Source organism: Dipteris shenzhenensis, chromosome 17, assembly GCF_047967505.1.
Source record: "Dipteris shenzhenensis isolate YYH24624 ecotype China chromosome 17, Dip_SZ_1.0, whole genome shotgun sequence".
Lineage (NCBI taxonomy): Eukaryota > Viridiplantae > Streptophyta > Polypodiopsida > Gleicheniales > Dipteridaceae > Dipteris > Dipteris shenzhenensis.
This window is the reverse complement of record NC_141612.1, coordinates 53707946-53732630: the sequence shown is the minus strand read 5'-3', so window position 1 is coordinate 53732630 and position 24685 is coordinate 53707946. Positions and strand designations below refer to the sequence as shown.

Here is a 24685-nt window from a genome sequence, read left to right as displayed (position 1 = left end):
GCCCTGAGCAGGCCCAAAAGGGCTCCTATCCTAGGCTGGACCTAGACCTATCACTAACCCTAAGATGTAAACGCTAACCTATTGTTCTCCAGTGGGTACCAGTGAACAAGAACTGATCTTTTGACTTGACCTAAGGCTGAGAGATTGACTTAAGTAGCTTGTGCCTGACTGTCCCTAGACAGGGGCTCACAAAGGGGCCACAGTATTAGGGAACTATTACGCAGTTGTCGATGTAGCCAGTGTGTCACTTGCACCCAAGTGCAGAGGTGCATGTGACACTATCCCTCTTGAGTTTGGTGTTTTGTGACTTCCTTACATAGTCAAAGTTTTGAATCACAACATTTTCTTCTCCTCTCAAGATTCTTTTTTTTGCGCAAAAAGTAGTGCTAGTTATATTGCTTGAAAACGAGAGTACAAGAGGGCCTAAAGGCCAGCGGGCTGTAATCACAAAACGGATACAGCCCGTGGTAACAAAATACTAATTACAAGCCTCTCAGGGCATAATCATCGGAGTGTGGACAAACAGCCACGGTGGGGGGGAGTAATGCCACTGAAGACTCTGAGCAGAGTGCTGGAAGAACAGCTCTCGATGGTCCCAGTCACGAAGGAAGCGCCGTCTCTTCTCCTTCCCTGCCCGGGACTCCCCCTGAATCTGATCCCACTGACCCTTGAGCGTGTGAATGATCGTGCTCCAAATGTCCGCTAGGGTCTGGGTAGCAGAAGAAGTCTGATCTCCTAAGGTCTGCGCGCATCTGGAAGTCCAGATATGCCAGCCTACAATACTCCCTATGATCTCCCAAACTGGGTGCCGAGTCATTGCTCCTGCATCTGTCTCTGTCAGATGCCAAGGGAAGCTGTCCATGTATGCCCAGGTGGCCTGCGTGATGAAGAAAACTGGATCCTGCCTAGAGAACTCATAAGCCAAGTGATGTCCCATCTCGGTGCTGCACCAGCAAACGGCTCCCCAAGTGACCGGTCCTAGCTCGGGTGTAGCCCTCGCTAAGATCCCCATGACTCCCTTCCACACTATCTGAGCATGCGAGCAGCTCCAAAGGCAATGCTTTAGGGACGACAACTCCTCAAAACACATCTGGCAGTGCCCATCCTGCTCCATCTGCCTCAGCCAGTTGCCAACTGGTAGCCCCTTGTGGGCCACCATCCAAAGAAAGTAAGAGATCTTCCCCGGCCGCCAGCTTGCCCAAAGAGTCTTCCAAAATGTGCGAAGAAAAACCAGAGATATCCCTTGGGCATACCAACTATGTGCCTGTGTGGGTAGCCTGCGCTGAAGAGCCCCAAGAGCACGCCTACCAGTACGCGCACTATATGAGAAGAAGGGGGTAGGGTTCTCTGAGGCCTCCAGTGGTGGCCAGCGCCACTCCCCTGGGTCCCACTCCACCTCTGTCAAGGAGCGGCCCTCCCAAATCCAGAGTCTCCAGTCCTGGTCCTGCATAATCAGGGGGTCTATATGCAACGTTTTCCCTTGCAACCCTATGATGCGAAGGCGCTGCCAGGGAAGCTGGGGGTCGATCACGGCCTCTCTGCTCTGGAGACGGCTACCATCGACGACGGAGAAGAAGTGAATCGAGGAGTTCGAGAAAAGACCTGCAACCACCAAAGGAATGCCACGGGGTGTGAACTGCCCTAGCCACCTCTCATCTCCCGGGAGGAGCTATCTGGTGATCATGGGAATCCTCCAACCTGCAGGAATGGCAGCATCGATCTCCGCTCGCCGAGCCTAGATCCCACATGTCGTACCTACTGCTGCTGCCAGCTTGCCTGAGCTCAACTGGCTATAGACATCCCTCCAAACCCGGAGCGAGCGCGCAGGCCCACGCGCCCAGAGCGCCCATGGGATATGGGATCTCTCTCCAAGCTGGTGACCTGTATCATCTGTCACCTGGCTGCTCCACATCAGGGGCTGTCTGTCTATCTCCCCTCGGCAGCTGGGGGGAACCTGAGAGAGGTTGTGCCGCAACTTCCTCCAGACCGAGACGAGGCTATGGAGGAAGGGGGAACGGGGCTGTCTCCTCTCAAGATTCTGTCTGAATAGAAGCAGACTCTACAAAATCTAATAGGAGACAGAGATCGAAACAAGAAGGAGATCGAAGATGATGCAAATTGTGAGATGATTTTCATTCATGAATCAATCGTACCAAAAGCTGGCCAAGAGGCATGAGTGGTAACAACTTATTCATAAGGACATTTCCACAAGCCAGACTTTCTTAACGTCCCTTCACATCTCTTATTCACTCATCCTACATGTACATGTTTGCGACTAACATTGCTTAATTACTTGGATTGATGCTTTGACTTATTTATTTCAACATCCTCCCTTAAGTCAAACATCGCTTACATCTTTCAAACTATCTAACAATCTATCAATCTGACTAATTGCAGCTTTTAGACGAACTTCATCACTAGGTCTTTTTCCATCGACGCTGCATTCGCCTCAGTCCTCCTCGCCTTCAGGTCCTCCATCTTCCTGCAATTGCGAGCAAAATGTCTGAATTTCCCGTAGTAGAAGCATTCCCTCTTGCTCATGTCGACTTGGGAAGAGCTGCTTGCATTCCAAGAGCTAGAATTTGCATTGGGACTGCTTCTCTTCTTGAATTCTTTTGGACGTGCATAGAGGGCTGTCAATGCACCTATGTCTTGGCCTTTTGCTTTATTTTTTCTGTTTTTGATGAATCCCTTCTTGCAGTATAATACTTGCAAGTTCTTTAAATTTCATTTCTTCTGTAACGGCACCAGCAATTGTCGTTCCAATTGACGCCGATTGTTCTCTGAAAGTCTTGAACTTCAATATGAGTGTTGTGATAGAGTCTGATTCGTCCATCTTAAGGTTTAGCAGTTGGCGCCTCAATTAAGTCTTATTCGCCATTGATTTGGTTTCGTAAAGAGTCACAAGCTGATCCCATGCTTCCTTGGACGATTTGGCACCACTGACATGCAAGAGTTCTGTTATTGGTCAATTGATAGAAAATCTCTTGCTTGGCCTTTGCATCCTGCTTTTCCCACGCTGAGAGATAGTTCGCCTCCTCTTTCCGCACTTTTCATCATCTCCAATCACGGTCTTCCACAAGCCTTTTGCTTGAAGTGATGCAATGATGTGCAGCTTCCACAGGTGGTGATTCGTTCCATCAAAACGATCGATGAAACAACATTCATTTAGGGATTCTAAGGTAGTCAATGAAGAGGCCATTCAATGGGGTACAAATCTGACGTGCAAGGAATCGTGAAGGCATTCCTAGCATCATGCTCTCAACTCGACGCTCATCCACCATCGTCAAACTGGAGCATCACTTGATCGTCACGTACGTCAGGCTCTGATACCATGTCTGAATTAGAAGAAGACTCTACAGATCTAATAGAAGACAGAGATCAAAACAAGGAGAAGAAAGATACTGCAAATCATGAGATGATTTTCGTTCTTGAATCGATCGTACAAATAGCTGGCCAACAGGCCCGACTGGTTACAACTGATTCATAAGGACATTTCCACAAGCCAGACTTTCTTAACGCCCATTCGCATCTCTTATTCACTCATCCTACTTATACCATGTTTGCCACTAACATTGCTTAATTCTTTAAACCGATGCTTTGACTTATTTATTTCAACAGATTCTTCTGTGGCACACGCCTTAACCATCTACTATAATCCGATGCATGAGAAAACTAGCCACAAAGACTTGGTATTTCAACAAGGACATGATCAAAATGTCTCTAAAATTTACGAAATCCAAGTCCTTATGAAATGCAAAAATTTATTGACATAACCTAACATTGTTTGTCAAATAGATCACCTTACAGATTGGTCGGTGTGCATCTCTCATGTTCACAAGCAGATTTTCACATTTCAGATCAAAATGAACAATGCTTTTGCTGTGTAAGTACTCCATTCCAAAGGCAGCATCCATGGCAATGAGCAGACGTTTTTTACGATCAATGGTCCTGCACACATATAGTGAAACACAGCAATAACTGCCAATAAATAAACAAAGCAGAGTTTCCAAGTTTATTCCCTAAAAAGCAAGACTAAATAAATAAATGTATTGTTCTCAATAAATGTTGCATTGGGCATTTCTAGCAAAGATACCTGTCTTTTTTCTGTAGAACCTGTTTCAAGGAACCATTCACCATGTACTCCGTGACAGTTCCCAATGTCCCTCCAGGCCCATCAGGCACTACCCCATAGAAGGCAACAACATTTGGATGATGCAGTTGGCCTAGTGTGCAAGCTTCCTTCCAAAAATCAGAGATCTGCGTCACAGCATACATGGAGCTGAATACAAACTAGAACAAATACGCCTCTACCTCACTTTGCCTGACATCAGGAAAAACACATCCAAACAACTTAAATTTTTTACTTTGCACAAAATTTGGAAGAGTTTTACCAATCGCTCTTGCTCTGAAGGCCGACCCGTGAAACAACTTGCTTTTATGCGCTTGATTGCGACATCTGAACCTCTCCATTTCCCATGGAATACTGTCCCAAAAGTCCCAGACCCCAGCTCTCTCAAGTCTTCCAAATCAGCATTTCTTATAATCTACACAAACAAGGGCACTGAGCATCTAGGATCCTTGATATAAAGAAGACCGGATCCACTGTATCTTCATTCAGAACATTAGATCAAGTATTAGTCTTTGAAAGCTCACCTGCAAGCCACGAGCTCTTGCTTCTGCTTCAGCATGAGTGACAGCTAACCCCTCGGACTCATCGGCACAAACAATTCCAGCTTCAGCATCTTTTTCCTGTTTTGACACAATCAAAACATAAACCTATGAACACATAAATGCATAATGGGTTATGAACAATGTGAATACAATCTGTCCTGAACAACATAGATTAGAGGCTAGAAATAATAAATGTATAAAGATAAGAGATTCGAAATGTGCACACAATAAGTGTACAATAAAGGTCGAGTCACAAAATTTGAACAGCACCCAAAAAATGCAAATTTGCGCTACTCCGCAATTTGCTTGCACATAGGCGGGGGAAGTAGAAAACACATTGCCAACAAAGCTGACATCATACTTGAATGAAAGAGAGCATGCTAGTCGATTATATATGCTTATATCTAGATGAATCCAAGAACATGCCCAAACTCATCCTCTAAAAACACAACATAGTGCAGTTTCAATCTCATGATAGTCACTCGTAAGGTTAAAAACCATAAACTCCATCATGCATAGCAAGGACTAGTTGCTATAACATCCCCACTAACGTCATCAGCACCCAACAGTGGGTGTAAACCATAGTAAAAACATATGCTCTCACACATACAAATCCACACACCCACACATACTTGAGCATCCATTTATTCAAAGCCTTCATACAGAGTTTCTATTGGCACTCCGGAGGTGAAGGGCAGACTCAGCCATGACAAAGGCTAGCACTAAAGGAGAAGGCTAATAAAAAATTAGTCCAAAAATTCTTCATTCAAGCTACAACTGCTTGCGAAGACCAAACGATTTCATTTTAGTCTCTCCCAGAAAATCGAGCTGATAGGGCAACACACAACTTAAGATAGAAAGGCCGCAACATGGACGAAAACTTCACAAGGTGAAATTTGCATATCCGCTAATACGGCAGAAGCATATTATCTAGTCCAAAAACTCTTCATTCGAGCTAAAACTCCTAGTCTCTCCCAGACAAGCATCTAAATCGAGCTGATAGGGCAACACACCACTTAAGATAGAAAGAATCATTGAAATACCAGCAGGCTTCTTGAATGTCCATGAGAGGATACACATTTACATCACCTTTGAACACATGCACTTCTTAGACCCTTCCTCAGTAGTTAATACTAGTGTTGACCAATGCATCACTTTTGCGATCATAGGAGATACCCTAGATGTACATGATATTACTCTACATACAAGAAAATCTTGAAAAAATAACTTGAATTAGCCAAAATTTATGAAGTGAGACCTCACTGAAAAATTCCAGATGCACATTGGAACTAAGCAAATGACACTAGCCAAAACTTCAACTGTTAGCTCTTTCTAGCAAAAGCTCCATCTCATCAAATCAATGCCTAACAATGGATTTCTATTTTTGGACACCGCATCTATTTATAATACATAGTTTTGGATTGCTAATGTCTTAGTTGAGGCTATTACACAGGTACTTAAGCCTGTAGGACCCATGTATGAGTACATTGAGGTGAAGCTAGCAGTAAAATGTTAAGTTTGATTCCATTGGTGAAGGTATTGAATGGTAGTTGTCACTTTGAAAATTGAAGGATTTTATGTCCTCAGACATCCAACAGATGCAAGACTGTCTCCTTGTATCGCCTCGTGAAGTCTGAAGACATTTTGTAGCCAGACTATGAAGTCCTAAGAAACTATCACATGTTTATAGAAAACACTTAGTAAAGTTTTTTTTAATAAAAATTTAAGGACTGGTAGTATGTTTTTGCAAAAACAGTAGTGTTATAATTTTAGTATAAACTAAATGTAAATAATAAATATAATGATGATCCAACTATTGCCCAACGATAACTCATATGTGGAAAAAAGGAAGATTTTGTTTACCTTCACCATTTCTATGAAAACTCTGAAGGAACATGGTGGAAAGAGGGAGAGAGAGAGGGTAGGCTAGGGAGAGAGGAAGTGATACTCAAAAGGAGACATCATGAAATGGAAATGAAATGACTAGAGCAATGAACAAAAATGAGAGTACTCACATGTAGACCAAAGAGCTTGTAGCTTGATACTTGATTGGATCGACACTAGACAAGTACATCTCTTATATAAGAGCACACACACACATACGAACGCCTATGCATATGAGATAACTCCCAATATGACACGTGGCATCCATAGGACACACTAGACTAGAACTCACACTAGAACACTAGAACACACATTTTTGACTCACTTTGGCTTCATATTCCAACACCCCCCCATGAAGCCAAGGTAAGAGACTACTAGAATGGAACCAAGAACAAAACATGACAATGACAGTCATCAAACTGTGCACCCTATGTATACCTTTGTAAGACTAGAATAAGTCCAATCATACAAATTTAGAATTTTTGTTGTTCTAAAGATCAAAAATCTAAGGTGAGGGACTATTGGAATGGAACCAAGAACAGAACATGACAATGACAGTCATCAAACTGTGCACCCTATGTATACCTTTGTAAGACTAGAATAAGTCCAATCATACAAATTTAGAATTTTTGTTGTTCTAAAGATCAAAAATCTACAAAGAAAATAAAAGAGAAAATGAAAGAAAGAAAAAACAAGTAAACAAAAACTTTTATGAAAAACAAAAGGAAGACATACTTAGCAAGCAAAGCAACACTTATGTCGTCATCAGTGCCCAAGCATAAGCAGCTATACTGTGCACCCTATGTAACTCAGAGGCTAAAGTCTGAGCGTGTTCAGAGGTTGATCCAAGCACTCTCATGGCTTGAGACTCAACATGCTCAGAGACTCACGTTATAGCATGGCTACATGATCAGCTCATAGGTCTAGGAATACACCAACATCCTGGAACTCGGCCAGGCCTGATAACGAGACCTATCAAAGCCAATACAGGGCTCCCACAATACATCCCCCTCTAAACCTATCAAAGCCAATACAGGGCTCCCACAATACATCCCCTCCTGGCTCCAGGGGCTAATGAGAAACATGGAGCCACACACCAAAACAAAATAGGAAAATACATATTTTTATCCAAGGTAGAGAACCTTTGACTCAACACACATGATTTATTTGCATTCATTTTGGGAGACAACCTAGGGCAGAGTACCCTTGACTCAAACAAGAAAGTAGTAAAGATATATTTCATTCATTTTATGCATAGCAAGGGCAGAGAACCCATGTGCCCGAAGTAGCTGCCGCACAAAAGTGTGCACAACCTGATGCAAAGAGGTATGTCGGTGAAGAACCAGACGAGAGTCCCTCGAATGATGTGTCGATGAAGGCCATAGGAGCAGCTACCAAGGGAGATCACGTCATGACTCTCAATGTGCCAATCGGAGAGTCACCAAATGCGCAGAAGAGGCTCAAAAAAATGAGCGAAAGTGCTCAAGGGAGCTCACATCACTACTGAAGGTCAAAGGAGTCCAAATCTGAGCAAAAAAATGCCAAAAAATAGCCTAAAACTGCTCGAAATCGCCTTCTAACAAGTTGTACGGACTCCTGGCACTATCGCACATCCATCTACAGAGGTCCGTATGAACAAAAAATTTGAAATTTTTTCCCCCTTCGAAAAGGTGCGAGATAGGGTCGTTTATGTTTGGAGAGTGCCAAAATTTCAAAAAACGTAGAAATCGGACCTCAAAAGGTCAAAAAACAGCCACTAGACTGCTCCAAAACAAGTTTCTATCGACCAACTGACGAGGAATGTCTGCCAATGCTGAGGGAGAACCACGAACTGATGGGGGAGTGAGCCGAACTCACAAACGAGGACCTCAGAGTACTTGATGGCGAGGAACCATGGCGAGGCTAAGGGAAGGGAGGCTCTACCTTAGAGAAGAGGGGAGCTTCCATTTGCGGGCTTCTCTCATCCTCTAGATTGAGCAAGAAGAAGGGGAAGGTAGGAAGGGAGGCTCTGATACCACATGAAGGAACATGGTGGAAAGAGGGAGAGAGAGAGGATAGGCTAGGGAGAAAGGAAGTGATACTCAAAAGGAGACATAATGAAATGGAAATGAAATGACTAAAGCAATGAACAAAAATGAGAGTACTCACATGTAGACCAAAGAGCTTGTAGCTTGATACTTGATTGGTTTGACACCAGACAAGTACAGCTCTTATATAAGAGCATACACACACATATGAACACCTATGCATATGGGATAACTCCCAATATGACACGTGGCATCCATAGGACACACTAGACTAGAACTCACAATAGAACACACTAGAACACACATTTTTAACTCACTTTGGCTTCATATTCCAACAAACTCTGTTGATTTGCATGGTCCGACGAAGTCAAGACCTCACTTCTACAATGGCTTGAAAGCGAGAATTGGGTTGTGTGGCATCCGATTCTGATTGCTTGCAATATCATGTCTAAACTCATCATTTAAAGTCAAAATGAATAGTGCATTTTTACCATCACAATAGTCACCGACAAGGTGCATAGCTGAGGTCAGCTACTATAACATTCCCACCAATGTCGTCAGTGCCCAACGCTGAGTGCAGGCTATACTATCAGCCACAAAGCTACAGATCCCCCTCTAATCAATGTTTAATGGCATCCGGCTGCCTCTTTACTCAGCATAGGCCATTAATATGCATATGCTCTCAGTCACAACACCACATACCCCCCTCTTGTTAAACTTTCACAGCATCTAATCGCCTCCTTAACAATGTGCATCCATCTTACCAATGTTTGTCGGCTAGAGCCCTTTATAGTACATGCGGACCAAGAACAGATTCTGACATGTCAACTATGGCACTCTAACAGAATTGCAAAAGTCAAATATGGTGGATGGACTTCCAAAGATTGCAGGCATAGATCGAGTCTGCCATGCTTGCTTGGAGGGCAAGCAACACTGGGAGAGATTCACACACGAGGCTACATCAAGGGCCAAGGGACCATTGGAGTTGGTCCATTCCAACATATCAAGACCAATGTTACCAAACTCATTCGCACCTTCACGGTATTCCCTCCTTTTCACTGATTATTTCAATCGTGTGACTTGGGTTTATTGCCTAGCCAAGAAATCACAGACTTTCGAGAAGTTTAAAGCATGGAAGACCAAGGTGGAGGAGGAAATAGAGAAGGATGCCAAAGCTTTTCACACTAATCAAGGAGGGGAGTTCCCCTTCACTGAATTCAATACTTTATGCAAGAAATACGGAAACAAGTGTCAGCTTACCAATGCTCGCACACCTTAGCAGAATGGAGTTGCTGTACAAAAGCACTGAACAATCATAGAGATGGGTTTGACTATGATTAGAGGGAAGGACCTCTCAAAAGCTTATTGGGATGAAGCGGTTAACACTACAGTTCACATCCTCAACAGAACCAAGACCAAGGCCGTTAAAGACAGGACTCTCTATGAAGCTTACTATGGTAAAAAACCAACTACTTATTTATGGACTTTCGATTCTGACGCCTTCATACATGTGTACAAGGACGATAGGTCAAAGTTGGATTCCAAGAGCAAGAAGTGCATCTTCATCAAGTACAATAAAGAATCCAAGGCATACCGCCTCTTCGACCCGGTGAAGCATACTCATCAATCGGGACGTGATATTTGAGAAAACGACGTCCCAGTCAGAAGAGGAGGACATTCAAGTTCCAAAGGTACCCTCACCCAAGTTAACCATTACAAAAGTGGAAAAGACTGAAGAGTTTGAGTAGCCAAAGGAAGAGACGGATGCACTAGAGCCACCTCCGAAACAACTTTCGGTAAAAAGACGTTACTGACGTGGGTATCGCAAGACTCTGGTGTCACAGACATTCCCAATACGAGTTTAGGAGTTCGGAGGTCCCAACACAAGATGTTTACGCCCTCCGTAAACTTTGCCACGGAGGCTCTGATCGACGAGCCGAGATCCTTTGAGGAGGAAAAGGATATTCCATAGTGGCAAGCTGTCATGAAGGTAGACATGGAAGCTATTCTTGAAGAATGACTCGTTTCCTACAAAGAGGCAAAGATACATTTCTAACTTAGAAAGCACAAGCATACTCAAACAAACTCTCTTTTGAAACTAAAAGAAAAACGGGCTATTCAACTTTCCGCTTTTTGTTTTCAGCTTATGTTTAATCATTCTAAACATACCTAAGGCCGATACACCATAGATAAAAGACTTCATATCTAAGAATGTGCGTACATTTTTCATTATTTTCCTTGGATTATACCTCTTGTGTAATAGTAAAGTGATCAAATTACTACAATGAGTGATAAAAGACTCCTTAGTTGTACAAAGGTAGGAAAATCTATGGAATTGGGAAGAAATGACTCCATATTTTGCAAAATTAGAAATGTTTGAGTCAATGTGAGGCATTTTTATAATGTGTAAACCACTATATTCAGGTTGTTCACGTTTATCGTATATATCAACCTCTAATCCTATGGTAGATTGAGAAATTCTAAGATCTAAGAAAACACAAGAATCCCCTCTTGAAGTGCAGTTCAGTTCACAAGAGTCACAAGGATAGATTCCTTCTCCAAAAGCACTAACGTCTTTGTACATAAAGTCTTGAAAGTTAGGAACATCTGGTATAAATAAATCATCTATAAAACGCCTAACTTGGCTAAGCTTATGTAAAATGACAGGGCAGGTATTGATAGAAATAAGACGTTGCATAAACTCAAATTCATAAGTGAAAAGATAAAAGTTTGCTAAAAAGACGGCACAATTAGTGCCCATGGGGATTCCTATAATTTGTTGAAACAAAGAATCACCTATTGTGATGTAAAGATTATCTAAAAGAAAATCTATCCAAGAGCAAACATCTTCCACACTTACTACCTTTGTGTATCTTTTCTTTTTAGAACCTATGTCATGATCTTTATTTTTTAGCACAAGAAGTCAAAGCATAAGGCTATTACACACATGTGAATACAACCTATGTTGAGGCACGTGCAGAGTATCATTCCCATCAGATATGCTTTGGATGGTCAAACTCGCCACAAACACCGTTTTTCACCAAGTGTTATGAGTATCTAAAGTGTCTCATTCGAATGTGCTCATACTTGATGGGCATGATACTTTGCACACGTTTTCTATAATCTGCAATTTGAAAATTCTAGGAAAATGGGATTTGTGGCGACTTTGACCATCCAAAGCATATACGATGGGTACGGTAATTTGTACGTGCATTAACATAGGTTGGATTCACGTGGAAATGTCCTTCAAGCGAAAGGTTATCAATACAAAGTGGGTGTACAAACTTAAGTTTAAGTCTGATGGGAGCTTAGACAAGTATAAGGCCAAATTGGTGGTGAAAGGCTATGCTCAGTTAGAGAGACTTGACTTCAATGAGACCTTTGCCCCCATAGCTCGTATACACCATTGGCGTATAATATATAATAATGTTTTAATGTCTACTAATCACGAATGAGTAATTTCTCTTGTCGTGACAGAGGATCAATACCAGCCTTCTTCCCCCCTCTGAAAAGAGATAGATATTGGCATCCATGGATTTCAATTCAACCCGATCTTGGAAAATAAAGCTCTCGGGGCCTAGCCTTGTTTAATTTGCATACCTAGAATCTGGAACGTGAAAGCCAAGTAACTTATCTATGTGTACCTCCTCCTTCAAGTTTTCGCTTAAGAATGCAGATTTAATGTCCATCTGAAATATGGACAAAGTGTGATGGGCAACGAGTCTCCAACATGTCTTTGTATTTATGATGGACACTGACCGATTTGTTATGGCGTGGATCATCTAAGTAGATAGGACTAGTCGAGCTGGAGCCACTCCTTTAGACGGCATCACATTTGGACATATGACACTGATTTTATTAATAAAGATGTGCACCCGCGTGTCTAGGTCTTAGGGGCAATAGGAAGGGAAGGGTGCATTGAGGTGCATTGATTGGTAGATGCATGGGTCATAGGATAAGGATAGGTGTAAATGGGAGGATGGAACTTGAGTGATCTCAAGGGACATTAATGAAAGGGTATCACCAAATGTGAAGGAATAGGCAAAGCATCCAAGCAAGAGGGTGAGGCTACTACCTCCTCATCCCAAGACTCCATAGTAAACATAGAACCAAGAGTAAATACTATCCATTCAACCAACACTGGTGTATGGATGTGTGAACTAAACAGAGAGTAGGCATATTCATTGTAGAGTATGGGCAAGGAATAAAGAATTTTCTCCTCCATGTAGAGCGTCTTATAGGATGGATAGGGCTGAAATAGAAGAGTTGAAAAAAGAGAGTGACAATCTATAGTTTCTATAGACTTAGAAGCTCTCTATCGCAAAATCATCTATACCCCAGGTCTGCCTAGTTCCATAAAACATTTGGGTGAGAGAATCGTTTTAATACTGACTAGCTTGTTGAGAATATGTTTCAGCTTATTGAGCAGGTTATTATAAAGAGATTTCAATAGCTTAGTATTCAGAAGAGGATTCTGAGCATGAAGAGATATTGAAGAGGCACTGCAATTATACTTCTGCATTTTGGATATTTAGCATCAGGAGGAACCAGAACTCAAGGATGAGATTGAAGTTCGGATTCAGAAGAGATTGTGTACTATCAAGAGAAGACAATTTGTAGATTATGAAGAGTTGATGCAAATGTAGAAGTAAAAGAGAAAGCATATGTAAGAGAAAGAGACAAGAGAGGATCCAGAAGAGGGCTTCTGTCCATTCAAGCAGAAGGGAGTGTCATGACGAGAAATTACTAATCCGTGATTTGTCATATGATGGACACCAACCGATCTGTTATGGCGGTGGATCATCTAAGTAGATAGGACTAGTTGAGCTAGAGCCACTGCTTTAGACGGCATCAAATTTGAACATGTGACACTTATTTTATTAATAAAGATGTGCACTCACGTGTCTAGGTCCTAGGGGCAATAGGAAGGGAAGGGTGCATTGAATGGTAGATGCATGGGTCATAGGATAAGGGTAGGTGTAAATGGGAAGATGGTGCTTGAGTGATCTCCATGGATATTAATGAAAGGGTATCACCCTTTCATTGTGAATCACACGTAGCATTCTCTCTATTCACCTTGCATTCATCCGCCATATCTCTCTAACCTTGCATGTAGCTCGAAAAGAGAAACAAGTACTCTCATGAGAACGCTCTTCCCCCATTGGCATTAAATTTATGCATGCAATGCGCACATTTGCATTCTCGAGAGGCTTGTTCCTTCACATCCTGTAAGTTTGATTGGATCCTTGCAGGTGACCTCAAAGAGAGATCTCTCAGGTCAAGGAGCTGCTCATGGCATAGAGGAGTTAGAAATTACAGACTTGAGATCTCTCCACTAATTCCTTGGGATTGAGGTCAACCAGAACAAGGAGGAGAAGCATTGTCGGGAGCTACTGAAGCGCTTCAAGATGCAAGACTGCAAGGAGGCTATGACAACAGTGGAGGTCGGGCAGAAGTTGAGTATTCATGACTTTGCAATTTGATGGATGCCAACAGGTATCGAAGACTTCCAAAGGATGGGTGGATGACTTCACTACATTCACGTGGATTTATGGCATAAAAACCAAGTCAGATGTCTTCTGATGTTTTAGACATTTTCTTGCCATACACCTAGATGAGTCCAGGAACATGCCCAAAATCATCCTCTAAAAACACAACATAGTGTAGTTTCAATCTCATGATAGTGACTCATAGGGTTGAAAACCATAAACTCCAGCATGCATAGTAGGGACTAGCTACTATGACATGCCCACTGACGTCATCAGCGCCTAACAGTGGGTATAGACCATAGTATAAACATATGCTCTCACACATACAAATCCACACACCACACATACTTGAGGATCCATTTATACAAAGTCTTCATACTGAGTTTTTGCCGGCACTCTGGAGGTGAAGGGCAGACTCTGCCATGACAAAGGCTAGCAGTAAAGGAGAAGGCTAATCAAAAGGTAGTCCAAAATCTCTTCATTCAAGCTACAACTGCTTGTGAAGACTAAACGATTTCATCTTAGTCTCTCCCAGACGAGCATCTAAATCTAGCTCAGTGTGCAACACACCACTTAGATAGAAAGAATTATCGCTGAAATATTTTCTTGCCATGGCTGAAAATGAAAGCAGGAAGAAACTCTGCATTGACAGGGGGAGTGAGTTATAGTACTGTGAGTTTTCTGAATTTTCAGCAGCCCGCGGTATCATTCATCAATGCACAGTGCCATATTCTCCGCAGCAGAATGGGCTGGCAAAGAGGAAAAATCATACGAAGATGGAGATGAGTAGATGCATGCTGAAGGGCAAGTACTTGCTGAACAAAATTTGGTTGGATGCCATCATGTGTTCCAACTATGTACTCAATAGAGTACCCACCTGGGCATTGAAGAGTATCACACCCTATCAGGCATGGACCGGCAGGAAGCATGTTATTTCAATTATGCTGGTGTTTGGGTCATTCACGTTCCATCTCAGCTGAGGCATAAGCTTGAGGACAAGGCCATCAAATGCATATTTATTGGCAACAGCTCAGAACGAAAGGGATATTGGTTGTATCAGCCTAGCACAGGCAAGGTTATCATAGCAGGGATGGTGTTTTTGCTGAGAATGCGCCTTACCTTGGCTGGACTGCAAAAAACAGCCATCCATTGAGGCCTCAGTTGTCTTTGATTCTTTGCTGCCCCTCTTCCAATCACCTACAGATTCAGAACAGGCAGTGCAGAGCATAATGCCACATGCTTCAAGCAGCTCACATCCTCCTTCCGTTGATCCTGCACAGCTTGATATGCCTCTAATTGATCCCCATGCAATTGAGCACGCAGTTGAAGAGGAGAGGGCTGTCAATAGACAGCAAAAATCGCTCCCTTGTTGGCTTTTGGAGCCCACACTAGACATTTGAACAAACAAATGCAGGGTAATTTCTTGGCTGTAGCTTTGATTGCCACTCCTTGTAATGAAAAGCCTCTATGTCACAAGGATGCTTTTGACAGCAAAGAATGGATGGATGCCATGAAAGCTGAACTTGAGTCCATTCAAGCGAATGGCACTTGGGAATTGTGTGACTTGCCTGCAGGCAGCGTGCTATAGGCATAAAATGGGTTTATAAGGTCAAATGGAAAGCTGATGGCAGCGTCAACCGCTTCAAATCTCACCTGGTTGCAAAGGGATGTGCACAGCAACATGCTATTGACTTTGAGGAGACCTTTGCTCCCACTGCACGCGTTACGACCATAGGGTGCTTCATTGCTCTTGCATCCCACAGACATTGGGAGGTTCATCAGTTGGACATTAAGAACGCCTTTCTTCATGGTGATTTACAAAAAGAGGTATGTCACTAAGCCACCTTGCTTTGAGCAAAAAGGTTCTGAAAATCAGGTTTGCCAGCTGACAAATCTCTGCTTGCTTCAGCACCCTCCTCGCAAGGGTACCTGTCCTTCAGAGTTCTACAAGCTTGAACAGAGATCCCTTTCAAAGGCTTTCACCTTCGAAATTCCAACACTTGTCAATCTTTCTTAGGACTGTAATACCGTGTAAGAAACCAAAGGTGGAGGTTGCTTGTTACAGCCAACACTCCCTGCAGCGGAAGTTTATGTATGCCGGAAACCACAGACAGCTAATTCAAATCTCACTTCTTTCTTTAATGTGTACACAAGTGCATAGAGAGGTTTTCATACAGAATTAGGTCTTTGAACAATGCAACAGTAGAGTAGAACAGTAGGTCATGTATTTATATTTGCTCTAAAGCAATTTGACAAAACTTGATACAAAAGAATGTGTTCAGTGTGCCACCATCTAACAGGGTGCTGCCTAGATGTGGACCCCTGACCACCTGAAACAGTCATCTACCTCATTCTGGCACCTTCAATCTCTGTCAGCCTTCGTGCTCTCCTACGCAAAGTGATGCCCGGCAAACACACCAGGTCGGGGCAGGTCAAAAGTGGTTCAGGCAGGCAGGAACAGGTGGCCAGTCTGCAGACTGAGTCGGCTGACTTGGAAGGGCTTTCAGCCCTACATAGGTGGGGGCAGTACTTATGCATTGTTCAAGGTTTTTGGTGCCTCAGATTTGGCTGCCTACACTGCAGCAGGGAGGTCCAGAACACAAGCAACAGGTCCTCCTATCAGGCTGCCATCACCGCAGCAAGAACGACAAGAATCAGGGTCTTGTGCCTCACACCATTGGCTGCAGATGGAAGCAGCAAGGAGGTCAAGGATTGGGAGCAAACACTGCCTCACCATTGGCTGTCCACCAGAATAGCAAGAAGCACCTATCTCCTGGTACCTCCGTACAACTCTCATCTGACCCTGCAGACCTGCTGACTGCCACATGGCAGCCAGACACAGGGCCAGCCCTTTCTTGTGCTGTACATGCTCCCCTCATGGCAGCCTGCATGCTGCCCATGTGGCAGCTCTGCCTTGCATCCCCCCGTCGCCCTGAATGTACACCTCCCCCAAGGTGGGGAGGAGACCCAGATAATCCCAACACAACCATCACCTAGAAGAGATGAGATCATCTTGATGTTTCTACATCTCACTGAAATCAGGACATGTATCTTAAGAGGTTACTTTTTTCTCCATAAGCAGGTCAACCAAGGGCAAGACCTTAAGCATATATGGACCTTGGTACAAGGTACACCCAACGCCTTCGTACACTTTCCTACAGTCATCTTCAACCTTGTACTAGGTTCTATTTCAAACCAGGGAAATATTTTTCCGTTCTCAATTGAAAATGATCAAAGAATGGAGACTCAAGGAAAACATCTTCACACCCAAGACAGGCTAAAGATTTTGAATCCTTCACTAATCAAAGCTCAGCTAAACCAAGGGACGCACAGTCTTAGGGATCAAAACCAAAATGCTCTAATACCAATGAAACCATCCCCCTGTATTGTCAGTGAGCCTTCACTGTTTCAAATTTACATTTGCCTGCTGGTACATGTTGAAAATAGCATTACTCGACTTCAAAAATGAATGCTCTTACATATTTGAATGCTCTCAAGACACTAATCGGGATTTTTGACTTAATGTGGGGTATGACATTCAACACAGCATACTAAACTTGCTGCACTAAAGCTAAAACTCATTCCATGGAGTTGCAACTACCAGTAAAGAACAAGATTCCTTCCAGGCCTAGTGAAAATAATGGAGGTGAATGAAGAGATTAGAAAAAGGGGGTGATGTAGCATGGAAGAAAGAAAAAGGGAAAGGGGCGAGTCACATATAAAGAAGATTGAGAATTGAAGAGGAGGGATAATATAATATGTATGACATCACATCCAACCACCAAAAGCGTACAATGCTTGGAAGATGAATAATCCTATAACCCTTCTTACCACTTTTGCCCCCTCACTCAAGTACCTAGTCCCAACCAACTCCCACATTGGGTAAGTAAACCGAAATTTGGCAGCCATCCATCATAAAAGTTGATAAGATTGCACTTTGAAATATGCATGTCCACGCATGATCTCCAGTGTCAACTCACCATACTAGTCCACTCCTATCTACTCAAGTACAAGGTTGGAAAAGCTTCAGCAAATTCCAAAAGACTAACAAGAAAGAAGTTTCTCCAGATAACTTAAGAAATGAAACAGTGAAAACGAAGACACCTATTCCAATTCAAAAGTAAATGAAAGAGTGCAAAACAAATACAGTTATTGCCATTGAGCTCAAAAGTAAATGGAATCAACACCAGCAGCAAATATACAAGAGTGCAAGATAAGATAAATGAGAAGCGGTACGCTTTCAAGGACTTGGCAGCCTTCATACCTTACAGGTGAGTTCCAAGACTTAATAGGTTGGGTCAAGTCAATTGGGGGATATTGTTCATGTTCGCATGTGACAAAGGCAGCCCAGGACCTAGCAAATCTAATATTTAACAAGGTGGGTTTGAAGGTTAAGATGTCATTGACAGCATACTTGTTTGCATCAACAAACAAGCAGCTCACATGGATGCAAACATGCAGCTCACATGCATAATGTCTACTTTCCTATTAATACACCTATAGACAAAGTTCCTTGCTGAATTTCTTTCAGGCCTCCAAATGAGAAAGGCAGGCTCAACCTTGCAAACAAAGGCACAAGCCCACAAGCATAATGTTGCTTTACTATCTGGAGATCCACCACAAATTAACATGCTGTGTACCTATCCCTGACTAAGGCTAGCATTAAAACACAGATTCCTTACAAGCTCGTTCAACACGACTGTTGCACAAAGACATATATAACTTTGCAGGATAAAGAGCCTCCCCAGTTATATCACCACCTCCTCTAGGACCCTTCCCTCATATTAAGGCCCACTGATCTGATGAATTCTACTGGATGCGAGAGCTTAGGACTACACACGAGCACAATTAAAATGCAAGTAACAAGGATTCACAATTCAAATCTTGCTAGATGATCCAATTATGAGATGATCGAGGACTCGTGTGACTTTCCTGTAGTCACACTATGGTCTACACTGCAAATAACAGCGGGTTTATTATAAACAACAGATGAGAGACGGCACAGTTTGTCGTAGAATCTATTACATAATCGTTTGCATTTGCATAAATCAGATGTCAAATTGTCACAAACCTATCCCATTCCTTCCTACCTCATAAGCTATTTCGTTAGTCGAACGATTCTGCATAACTGGTACGCCTGCCATTTGTTCTGCATCTACGCTTACTTTTTGCCAATCATCACCTCCTACAATAGAGCAGCCTCTGTCTTGTGGAAACAAAGAAGGTAAACACGAATCCGTACTCCTCTGTACATTCTTAGTCCCTTCCTCTGTCTCGTCTCCATGGAGCTCATAAGGATTTGTGCTAACCACCACCTTGTGGTCACCGGTTTTACTTTCTTCACATGGTCCTTCATTCGAGCAGGACTTGAGAATAGAGGCGATCATAACATCTGCAAGCCGCTGCACAACAGACATCCGTGACGTAGAAGCATCCTTGTCACCATCAACTTGGCCAGGAATAGAGTTTGGCTCAAACGAGAATTCTGCAGTGTTTGTGCTGCTTAAGGGACTCTGGTCATATACTGGGAAAGCCAGAGTATTTGAAGAGCCATCCAGTGTGGTCAGATTCAACACTCCTGGACAGACTGCCTGCCACGTGTGTGAAGCAGTGGATAGAGCCTGTGAAGGAGCTACAGAATCCGTTGAATTGACATCATGGTTCATCAGATTAGCTTGTCCATTTGCCACCAGACTCCTGATACTATCAGAGATGGCCTCTGGGTGATTATATGTCAAGGAAGAGATGGGCAGCAGGTCACTTGCAGTGACACTTACAGCTCCTCCATTATCCTGATCATGTTTCCACATGAAGTTGCGGTCACACACAGAATTTTCTTTCAAACTAATGGTCCCATCCATTAGAAACAAAGAATCGGATTTACAGTTTGTTGCGGGCAGTGCTTGGCCAAGAGAAGTCCCTATCTTCTCCTCCATTAACCGGTGTGGAACTTGAGCATTCAGAGAAGGAAGTGGATCAGACCAGACTCTGGGCTCCAACAAAGAGGGCATGGGCCAGGAGTCAGCTGTAGCAGCCGACGGCTTTGTTGCAGCCATATTTAAAGGCCCTTCAACCTGCCCACGCACTAGACTGGAGGCTGGGTAAGGCTGTGAATTCTCTGCGATCAACGGTCGGCTTATAGGCATCCTGTGCCCTGGGAATTCGTCAATATGAACTTGTCCACCAACAGGCGCCATCAGACCCCTTTTTAACTCTCCTTGTGCATGGCTACTGTAAAAGTGCGACTCATCTCCTGCAAGTTTTTCAGGTTCAAATTCTCCTCTCCATTCTTCAATATTACCAAGAGCTCTTCCTGTAGCAGAGGTCCTTCCATCGTCTAATGCCAGGCTTCTCTGCTGCACAACACTGTCTCCAACCTGATCATGCAAATCTGCATAGACAGGGTGACCAACAGCCTTTTCTAAGTGCTCCCTTCTATGATCCTTGCAAACAATGCAAGCACATCTGGCTCGGTTTGCTTCATGCCTTTCCTGTGGAGGCAACAAGCCTTCTGTGAAAACAGGGGTATCACAATAGTGGGAAGGATGGTTCATTGCACGACACTCAGCCAGATAACATGGTGCAGCATGTCTGTCATGCACATGCTGCCAAAGATTGCCATTCTGCTCTTGAAACTCTGCTTCTGGTCCTGTATAAAGGCCGGGCTGCTGCTGCATCACAAAAGACTCACCACAATGACTTGGATTGTCACAGAATCTGGAAGCATTGGGCAATCCGTGCTTTCTAATAGTCTGATCACCAAAATGAGTTGGCCTCCTGGTGTAAGGCTGATCACCAAGGGAAACATTAATGCCGCGGTGGACTGGAGAATGCTGCTGGGCACAACTGCACCTTCCTTGGTAATCGTGGACTGCAACCCTTGGGGACGATGGAGCTGAACCCATCTTGTACGGAGGTGCTGCAGCCGATCCATGCAGGACTTGTGGGTTAGCCTGCACAGATCCTTGGAGAAAAGGAGGCATTGCTTGGTGATCACTGTTCCAGGGATCATGACCAGCTTTAATATGGTGTAGTCGAATATGACCTCCCTGATGTGGCTGCTGAACTGCTTGATGTGGCTGGTGACCGTGTTGCATTGTCTCACCCCTTGCCGGATTACCTTCCAGTTGCACGGGCAATGGTTGTTGCTGGGGGAGCTGCTTATGCTGCTGAAGAAGACGCTGAAGTTCTACTTGGGACAATAGCACATCAGCTGGCTGCTGCACATCATACCAAGGATCTGTGTAGCCTCCAGTCGTTGCACAATCCATGTACTGTTCGGATTGGCGCATCAGCTTGGTTTGAGAATCAACATGATGCATAGCAACCCGCCAGCTTTCACCTCTCGAAACTGGAAACTCGAGATGCGTCCTTTTGGGGGATTCCGGAGGCATGTGAAACTGATGATCATAGTGAGAGGTGCTCAAGGGACTTCCAGACCCATTCTGATCGATCTCCTGGGAATTCCCTTCCAAACCCCAAGGATTAATGGTGGAGACTAAATTGGGACGTTCTTGCCTGGAAGCCAGAGGGGGGGAGGATGGGGACGAAGACGGTGCTGATGGAGTCCGTGAAAAAGCCTTCGCCGAAGAGCCAGACCAGGCAACCGCAGCGCTGGAAAAAGCATCCGAACCGCTGTCGTCAAAGTTGTGCGGCAGGACAACGTCCAGCCCGTCTACTTGCCGGAGTCCAGTGGCATCATTGATACCGTAGATTGTGCCCGTGACTCCATTGATGGCTTCGACGTAAAGCTGATCTGAATCCGTCCCCCGATCTCCTGTTTCAACTCTTAAGTCGGCCGGAGAAGTGAAAAAGAAAAGTCGTAGTCGGGAAACACCACCACCCAATTCGAGCCTGTCATGTTCCTCCATCATGTTTTGAAAGTCGTCGTCTGAGGAGACAGAGATAAGAGAATCCAAGTCCTCCCCCGGGAGCTGGTACTTCAGCCCCAGCGGTACACCGTAGAACTGCGACATTTTGAATAATAATTCGTTGTAACCAATGCCCCCATTCACAGTCACGATGCGAGTTTCACCCCCGACATACCTGAGCTTCCCGTCGACTGGCCTGGGCATAATTCTGCCGCCAAAACTGCACACCAGCTTAACGCGGGCGCAAATGGTTTCCTCCGACTGATGAGAGGAGCGGTGCAAGGAGCACGTCCCGGGAGAAGGTGGTCTCGCGTAGTGGCATTCGGACAGAGAGACAGCGGGGTGGGAAAATTCCCCATCGGATAATAGGTCTGTATCGCCGTGTAGCCTGGAAGTCGCTTGGACACGGTTTCCGAAATAACTCGAGCTACTGGGATCGATGGAATGCTCTTGGGTGTAAGCGACCATGTCAGGCTTTTGTCTCTGTTGTTGAGAAGCCAAAATTTCGAACGTGACGGGGTTTACCTCAGCTAGTCGGAGCTCCTCTTCGCTGAGTTCGGTGCAGGACGAAAGACCCCCGATCGATGTCAAGCGCGAGAAGGCCTTGGGGAGGCGATGCTTATCGTCTATTTGGTTTACGGATTGCCACCAAGCGACGGATCCCGGCAGGAAAGTGTCGATGGACGATTCGGAGCCAAAAGAAGTGTCGGGATTCCACCACGCCGGCTGCTCCTGCTTCTCCTCCTGCTGGGGAAAAGCACGAAGGGGCGGGGGAGGAAAGACCGCAGCTCCGGCGGTGTGGAGGTCCATGGCGAGGTGGTGCAAGCAGAGGCGAGAGAGAGATTGCAGGAGTTGGTGAGGAGGGGGGGGAAAGGTCGATTGGTTTGCGAAAGGAAGGTTCATAGCGAAGCGATGGGGTTAGGGGGGCCATTTGCGTCTGCGGCGCTTTCTGAGGGCCATGGGAGCTACTGGCTATGGCGATGGGAGACGCCCTTTTTCTTCTTCTGCTGCTGCTTCTGCTTCTAGCCAAGCAAGGAAGCAAGCAACAAGAAGAAGAAGAAGAAAGGAGAGGAGCACAGGTGAACCCCCTCGAATCCCACTTGAATATTCCCCTCCCCCTTAAAAAGCTAAGGCCTTGAGCATCTCTCCCTTTAAAGGACGCTATTTCTTTCTTACACATTTGCCTAAAAGCTTGCTTTTCATCTATTCATCTCCCAAAGCCCTCTTATACTAGTATTTACCAAGATGCCTCCCCTTACATTGCACAAGATTGTCAGCTCGAATCCCACCAAGAAGTCAACTTTCCACACAAAAAAATCCAAAAAGTAATTCCTTATCTAAAACATAATCAAATGAAACTAACCTTCTCCAAAAAATATTCCTAGTTTATATAAACATTATACACACCACCCATAGATGAGGCAATCAAGGACGTTTAAAAGTGAAAGCCAATCATGCTTAAAAGTTGTTGCAATAATCAATGCATCCTTGCTACTTGAGCTTATCATAATTATTGATCATTCGCTATAGAAGACCAAGGCAAGGTGGGGGGTACTTAGTTCCAAGGGCAAATAGAACTTGTTAACAAGAAGACATTGAGATGCTTAGATTTGGGCAAGTACAAGGGAGTATCGCGTCAAAGTATGTTTCCTTAATTATAAAAAGTTAATTGATTAGTATTATGAGTGTGAGGGTGAGAGATTGGAAAGGCTAGTGATATCTTTTGATTAGATTTGTGTGCTTTTCATATTCATTAACATCTCACTTGTGATGTCCTCTCCTTCCCTCTCAAACTACTCTACAAAAAGTCTACAACTCCTAGCTCTAGTGCATACAACTTGCAATTGTTGTTCTTTCTTCATAGCTTTTGCAATCTACATATTTTGATATGTATGCCAATCCTTTTCAGCCTTTCGTGATATGTTTGCCGCTCATTGATAAATTTTATGGGTTTTTCTTCACCTCATATTGCAATTTTTCATGATTGGAGGACCTATTAATAGATATACCCATTATCAAGTTTCACCAATTGGAACCAATCTTCACTTAAGCATTTGTGTAAATGAAAAGCAAAAAGATATGCACTACCATTGAACAAAAACATCACTAGCTTATCTTTTGCTTGTATAATGGCTTTACCATGGACATTAAAAATTGTGAACTCCACTTTCTTGTTCACCTTATGTCTAATTAATGACACCTCAATTGTACTATTCATACATCCATGCCCATCAAAGAGACATCGATGGGACACACATTACAAGTAAGTGACAACCAAATCCTTCATACCGTTACAGGATATATGAATCAATACAATAAGAGTCCTAAAATATGAAAAGTATAGCACCATGTCATGTAGATTGAGGAAGTGTTTTTCTTACTTATAGCAGGCACCCTAGGGAGATGTTTGGGTTTTCTCACACCCCCTTGAGCCATGTGTCATGAATCTAAGGACGCGCAGTCTTTTCTTTTGCGTGAAGCAGATCGAAATCATATGTTGGAGTCGGATCGGAATCAAACTATGTTGTCATAGCAAACTCAAAAAGACTTATATTCTCAACATTATATCAACACCCAAGGAAGGGCCCGTTCCCTCGGATTATAACTCTTTGGAGAAGGAAGCGCGTTGCCTCCCCACCGACACTGTGTGGTTATAATAATTATATATTATATATTATGATATGAATATTTTATATTACTGGTCCATTCAAAATTTCTTATTTTCAATTTGAATTCTTAC

General features: G+C 43.7%; 1 protein-coding gene across 5 annotated transcripts in view; it reads right to left on the bottom strand.

Annotated features, from left to right (window-relative positions):
- The window catches only part of LOC147892299 (RAF-like serine/threonine-protein kinase PRAF), a 46301-nt gene extending 23300 nt beyond the window's left edge, over positions 1-23001 (bottom strand). For 2 of the 5 annotated variants that reach the window (XM_087388040.1, XM_087388042.1), the window contains exons 1-5: positions 19165-23000; positions 4657-4752; positions 4395-4547; positions 4097-4260; positions 3804-3951 (exon numbers count right to left, since the gene is read on the bottom strand). In XM_087388040.1, the coding sequence (XP_087244166.1) occupies positions 3804-3951; positions 4097-4260; positions 4395-4547; positions 4657-4752; positions 19165-22848 (4245 nt within the window). In that variant the 5' untranslated portion in view covers positions 22849-23000. Of the gene's footprint in view, positions 1-3803; positions 3952-4096; positions 4261-4394; positions 4548-4656; positions 4753-19164 lie in introns of all 5 variants that reach the window. The other 3 variants (XM_087388038.1, XM_087388041.1, XM_087388043.1) reach the window with 2 other exon arrangements.
- Positions 23002-24685: the final 1684 nt, after the last annotated feature.